The 7,155-nt window shown below is 36.4% G+C and overlaps 1 protein-coding gene across 1 annotated transcript in view; it reads right to left on the bottom strand.

Moving 5' to 3' along the window:
- LOC138045845 (integrin alpha-7-like) overlaps positions 1–6,951 on the bottom strand; it is an 11,757-nt gene extending 4,806 nt beyond the window's left edge. The window contains exons 1-4 of the mRNA XM_068892484.1: positions 6,633–6,951; positions 6,414–6,544; positions 2,823–2,902; positions 1,358–1,502 (exon numbers count right to left, since the gene is read on the bottom strand). Coding sequence (XP_068748585.1) covers positions 1,358–1,502; positions 2,823–2,902; positions 6,414–6,544; positions 6,633–6,820 — 544 coding nt within the window. The 5' untranslated portion in view covers positions 6,821–6,951. The remainder of the gene's footprint in view (positions 1–1,357; positions 1,503–2,822; positions 2,903–6,413; positions 6,545–6,632) is intronic.
- Between the last annotated feature and the right edge of the window lie 204 nt (positions 6,952–7,155).

The raw sequence follows: 7,155 nt of genomic DNA, 5'->3' as shown, positions 1-7,155 counted from the left end.
CTCGACTTCCCTACCAATGACTTGTGGTGTTCCACAAGGATCTATTCTAGGATCCCTTTTTTTCTTATCATATATGTAAATGATCTGCCCAATACTTCGTGCTTACTAACATTTCATCTATTTGCTGATGATACTAACACTTATTTTTCTAGCAAAAACCTTAGTCACCTTGAAGCAACCCTAAATTAATTATTATGAACTAAAACCTGTTGCCAAATGGATGAAATGTAATCGATTAGCACTTAGTATCTCTAAAACTAATTTTATTCTTTTTCATTCCAGTAAACTAAAACCTAATCTGTCCTTAAGGATTAAAAATTGATGATTAACTTATTAAACAAGTTGTCTCTACTAAGTACCTAGGCATAACATTTGATTCCAACTTAACATGGAAAAGTCATATTAATGAGCTTTATTTGAAACTATCAAAAACTGTTGTTATCTTGTCAAAAGTGAGACATTTTGTCAGCAAACATATTCTTGTCATGCTCTATTACTCTCTTATCTATCCTTTCCTCACTTATGGTGTCCATGTCTGGGGTTTAACCTTTCCCTCATTTCTAACACAATTATTTATAATTTATCCAAAACAGAGCAATCAGAATAATATCTTTCTATGAACCAAAATCCCATTCTGAACCTCTGTTCAAATCTCTCAATCTACTTTTAAAAGTTCAATGATGTTACTGAATCACAGATTCTCTCTTTTGTTTATCAGTGGTCACACAGATTGTTACCCCCCTGTGTCAGTAAATATTTCAATTTTACATCTTCTGTTCATTCCTATTCAACAAGGCAATCACGTAATAAGAATCTTCACTCAATATGGCTTACACTCCCTAAAATTTACTGGTCATTGCCTTTGGAATTCCTTGCCTACAAGTATAACTAATTCAAATTCTCTTAGAATATTTCGTTAACCCTCACAATAAGAACTCTATGCTTAATTGTTATTCTAATTAATTACCTACCTTAGTGCATAAAGAAATACCTTTTTATAAAAAAATATATTTTTAATTCTGTCTGTAATTGTATCACAATTTTTATCGTAAGGGTCATCCACAAGATTAGCCTTGAGTTTGCTATTTGGATGATCCCAACTTGCTCCCTACTTTGTACTTTGTTGTTACACCTTAGCGGAACTTTGTTTGTTGCCCATGTAAATTTAACCTATATATCATGTGAAACTGAGAGCTCTGAGTTAAATAAATCATGTTGAAATCATCTTGTATCAGAATTTTCGATGGTTGTAAAAATACATGTATCACTGACGAGATTAGCAATCAGTATCCTTCCTCGTGCACAATAATGAAGCAATTAATATGAATAATAATTATAACAATAGGAAAAAACTTACTTTGATTTTGCGTAGCACAGTAATCAAGAGGGTCTTTAAAAAAATTCGACGGATCAACAGAGCTTCCTAAATCCGTGGATTTGTAACATTTTCCAGGGTAGGTGTAAAAATTGCCTGCTTTGACAAGCAATCTATGGGAGCAAGCCTAACAAAAGAAAAGACAAATTAACTTAAGTTGTCCCTGAACTGAAATATTTTTCTTCGCAGTAATTTTAATAATTCTGTGGAATCTCACCTTCAAGGGCTTCCATCAATCAAATTTCCGAGCATAGCCGGGATATCGACTCTGCCTCAGGAAAGTGAATTGGACTTTTTGCTTAGTTCACAGCTTGAATACCATTATGATATCTTTTTAGAGATTCTTCAGTAAAAAGACTTGAAAAGATTTCATCACTTTCCATCAGCGCCAAGTTCAAATGTACGACTGTACTGTGGGAACAAAAGATGCTGATTGGAAGGTTATGACACATCAATTGATGTTAGCACCTGTGGTTTGCTAGGCATCAGACGGTTTGATTGATGGAAGCCAAAGCGCAGTTTGGTCGTTGGCGCATGAAGATGAGAATTCCGCAGAATTATGAAAATGTCTTTGCCTGTAGCTAACATCGTCGTACCATTTTAAAGAGGGTTAAAGGTAATTTAACTCTGTTCATGACTAGAAGCAAAAATGTGCTCAATGACTGGCATGACATTGGGGTTTTTGGCCATACTAAAAGGTCTGTTGGTGGGCCATTATAAGCACTCTGGCATTTTTCAGGCGTTGCCTTACTGTTCTGAGCTTTTTCAAATCAGTGAAGTCTAAAGATAGAGCTTGTTCTACAGAAAAGAAGACTTAATACTAGTTTGATGCCATATCCTTTAACAACATTCTCCTTCTTCTCATAGGCAACTTCCCGTAAATTACATAATTGTTCGACAGAATCTGGTCTTTGCTGATGCTGCTGGGAGGAACGATTACCACGATTGGTCAACCGTATCCTTTAAGAGGAGAAAGCTCCCATAATAAATGCTCTTGCCAAAACCAGTTGGTAGCACAGCCATAACATCCTTGCCCAATAGGAGAGCTTTGACGGCTTATTGTACTTTGCAAATGAAACAAGAATTTAACATGATGCCCTTCTCCCAGGAAAAATCAAAGACAGATTAGCGTCACAATCTATAATACATGTAATATTACAGCGAAAAAAGATACTGACAGCGGTCCACTGTCAATGGACCAATCTGAATTTCCCATTGCTGGACCGGTGCAACTGTAAATTCTGAATGTGTTGGTTACAGAAAAGCGTCCAGATCCTCTTTCTTGCTCTATCCCAATTCTCCCCTCAGCTCGCATACATTACTAAAAGCAGGCAGTTCCACTGACTCAAAAGGGACTGATAGCAGTCTAGGATTCGACAGGTGCAGCAGTTTTGCTGCACCAAAAAAATGTTGTTTTTTTTAGGTGGTTCCCAATTTTTTTACCTACCCAAACAGCACCATTGTATCCGGCACTTAGCACAGAGACCCCAAGCCATCCATTGCTCTTTATCTCTGTACTTGTGTCCCCTAAAAAGGCAGGAAAGTGAAAATGAAAAAAAATAATATTGTGGTTGTGAAAATGTTTAGAGCGAGGGAAGGTGAAGTGGTGAGAGTGCACACCTACTAACAACACAGCGTGCAAAGAAATGCTTGGGACCCAATAGCCCGGGGCACTTTTTTTTTTTTCCTGTCAAGCTAGTGGATTTTATCCTTCACTTGCCTGACGGGCAAGTGAAAGTTCTTTGAGGAAAATTTTTGAGGAAATTATCATTGTGCTTACAAGGATTTTTTTGGGCTTGCGAAAATGACTGTCAGACTAGTACTTAAAATTACATCCTGGCTACAGCTTGCAGGAGTTCCATTACAAGCCGGTTATCACCATCAGTTTGCCAGAAATTTCTCTCTCACAGCCGGTTACTCTGCCTTGATTTCCACTTATTATTATTATTATTATTATTATTATTATTATTATTATTAATAATCAAGGATTAGTGAGATGCATTCAATACTAAGGCCTCTTTTTATATATCAAAATTCAGCTTGAAAGAGAGGTTTAGAGGACAAAGGCAAAGGAAAGTGGATGATATGCAAATAATTTTCACACTCATTCCATCGTTTTTGTCCCCACTGCCTCACTATCAAGATGGATATCTGATATTTTGAAAATGGAATATTCCCATGTTGTCACCAATGCAATTGAAAGTAGTTGAAAATTTTTGAAGGAATCATTTTGTACCTTTTTCTAGTATTTGTTCAGTGACAAAGCTGTCACACTCTAAGTACTATTACTGTTAACTTGTTGCTAATAATTTTATTAAAAACAGTTCTGGAATACACATGTTACAATGCAGTAATGTCAGTTTTGTGGGAGATCAGTAACCTTTCTTGCTGGATAGCCAAACAGCGTGACACCCCAGCATGTATAACATGGGGTAGTGCCGGCCAGTCACCAATCCATTACCCTGCCCAATAGGACTTGACTTCCCTTGGGAAGTGTATCAGTCCAAGATGGCATCCAAATGCCGAAATCACATGGCATCACGACCAATACCCAAGGGACTTCAACTCAGGAAAAATATAGCAGCCCTGCTAAATGAAAGTTTCTTCATATTGCCTAAAATGAGCTCACTAAGTTTGACCGCAATTAACAGAGTTTTTCTTCAATGTATCATGCAATACGAAAAGCAGTCATTAATATTGTTAATGTTAAAAAATGTCCCTCAGTATGTGAATTCAATGTCCTGTTAGACTACAATTTAATTTTTTTTTACCTTCACTAGCCATGAAAACAAAAAACAAAGGAGCACAAAAAAGTAAATCTTAACTGACTCTCAGCCTGGGCACGTTCTTAGTATTTTCTTCAAATCTGGTTAAATCTGGTTAAATTCTCAGCCTTAACGTTCTTCTAAAAAAATCTTAAATAAAGAGTGAATCACCCATCTGGAAATCACACGAGTGATTCTGACACATGCGCATATTTACAGATGTTAAAATAGATTTTGTCATTGTGTAATTTACAAAACTTTGTATTTCAACATTATGAACAGATAAGGGAGAAAAGAAAAGATAAAATAATTGATGCGACAAAAGGAAGTCTGAAAAAATACAATAGAGTAACCAATTAAGCCATGAAATTTATTATCCCTGTACTGTACAAAACAAATGAAGAGAATTTTATTTTTTCACGTTTCTATCAGTTTGCCATGGAAATTATATAAAACTACAAAATAAGCTTACTAGTGAAAACACTACTGGCATGATTCGAAGCAAGAGAAGTAAAATACTCTGTATTTCCTTCAAATACACCAAAATAGGAGATTCCCTCCAAGTAAATGAATTTACTTCAGAATAGCAAACCTTCCGATTTTTTATTGGTTCAAAATCAAGAAATTCAAACAATTAGTGACTCCCACAGAATCAGTTTCACTTCAAAACAAATTTTTGACAAGACGCCACAAAAAATTCAAGGGAATCAACAGCTAATGAAAAATTCTGATAAAAGGACCACAAAACCAAAATAATTTAACATAAGATATTAAAAAAAGAAGTCATTTTCAAACAGAGTGTATTGCATAGATAATAGCACTTAAGAACATTATTTTTGGCTTTAAGTCAGGAGAATGTGTAAAGCTATAAATTTACTTTGGTCATTATTATAAAGAACATTTAAGAAAATGAGTTTTTTAAAGTTTGTAAACCAGTTTTTGTATCATTATAGTGAACAGTGACCGTTCTACTTCGTTCTAATAAAATACCCGTGTCAAATCGAGTACGACAAACGGAAACCTCGATCCATTATTTCTGTCAAAAGAAAATAATAATATCGCAAGCAAAAAATAATGGTCCATTATCTTTGAGTAACAATTCGACTCAAGCTTTTAAAATGCAAAGTTTGTATCGCAAATTTAGCGAAGACATCTGCTAGCAGCCGCCTGATGAATTTATTTCACATTATGTGATTAAAATAGATCGCTAAGGTACCAACAAAGGACGAGATTGTAATGACGACAATTTTTGACAGTCGCAAAGATAACAAAACGTCACCTAGGGAATAGATCGATCGCTTCGTGTATGAAGAGAAATGGCAACACAGTTTTTTTTCCCGTCGGTAAATAATTAAACTCGTAATAATTTATTTCCAGGCAATCCCTTTGCGTCCTGCTGGCATAAAAGCCTACGAATTATTGAATAAACCCCCGGTGGGTCAACGACAAAACAAACTTTATTCTTGCAATAATCGCCAACCGAAGCTGTGTCACATGCCTACCAGAAGAACGCATCTCCTTCTGAACGGCACAATAGCCACTCCATTGCTAGTGAGTAAATGAAACTCCTTTAAAAGCATAATAGTTTACACAAACAATGTCAACAATAAAGTATCAAGTTTCTAGCTTCTAAAGAAAATGAGGTGTTGGTTCTGCTGTGCATTAGCAGGCGAACGTATTGACATAAGCGTGAATAATTTTCTGGGCACAACAAAACAAAATACATCAAACGCACACTTGCAGTCTGGCGCTGCTAATGTCACGATACTCGATTCGTAAACTTCAAACTTACTTTTGTCATAACTACACCAGTTAGGAAATTTGTAAAAAATTAAAACATATCATAGAACAGGAAACAAAATTTGAGTTTCTCTAGCATAAATGACAGTGTCAATATTGTTTAAATTTGCTACGACGATGAAATTGAACATAGTCCTGCAGGGACGCGATCGACGTACGCACGCGGCAGGTCTGCATCGGGCAAAATCAAGACACTATTTTAAAATTATGTTTTGTTTGATCAGTGTAAAAAGTTCCATATGGAAACAACTCGTTTTAACGAGAATTTCACTCACAACAGCCCCATGCAGATGTTTTTTTACAGTAAGCTTATATTTGTAGCAGTAACCTCTATACTACAGCTGGCCAAAGGTGACTTCGATGAATTGCTTCAAAGAACTCACGGTAGTGTTACAACGTAATGCTACGAAAACTGTGTTGAAGGAAATAATGTAGGAAAGCCTACAACACAAAATAAATCACCTTTATCTTACCTTCTGTCTCAAACGGAAGTGCAGAACAGCCCAACTCATTTTTGAAGTCGCACCGCATAACAACTCCGGGATTAGTGACTCCAAGATCTTGTAGCTCGGTGGTATTACCCTTTGGCGCTCCAACCAATAGCCTGGGGAAACGATACAGACAATATTCATATTTTAAACACAGAGAAATACACCAAAACGCAAGGGAATTGAGGCTCTCAGTCCTCATACCAGGAATAATTCCTCTTTCTGCCTTGTGAGTCCAGATCGCCATAGGAGTCGAAGAATGAGTAAGTAGCCACAGAAAATCCAAAATAACTGCCGTTTTCTCCCTTTCTAATGATTGGTAATTCGGTCACTAGATTGTAGCCAAAGGAATGTTGAATAATGTAGCTCAAACACGCAAGAACAAAAAACATCTTGGAGATGAAATTAAAAAACAGATTTCCGGTAAGAACACAACTTGATGAGACGAACGAAACTGTGCATTTCCATTTTTCTGCACAGGTCGCCTGCGTCACGGATCACGCATGCCTGGACTAAATGCATAACCCGAATTCCTGACGCACCCTATATAGTAGCAACGCCAGCACCGGAAATTGCATGCTAAAATGTCCTCAGAGACTTTCAAAAAAACGACAAGAGCATTTCATCAAAAAATGCGCTCTTGACCAAGAGGAAAATATTTTTCTGCATTCAAAACATTGCGACGTTGCTTTTGCGTGAAACGTGTAAACATTTGTTCAGAAGTGTT

Source organism: Montipora capricornis, chromosome 1, assembly GCF_036669925.1.
Source record: "Montipora capricornis isolate CH-2021 chromosome 1, ASM3666992v2, whole genome shotgun sequence".
NCBI lineage: Eukaryota > Metazoa > Cnidaria > Anthozoa > Scleractinia > Acroporidae > Montipora > Montipora capricornis.
This window is presented reverse-complemented; position numbering and strand designations above follow the sequence as displayed.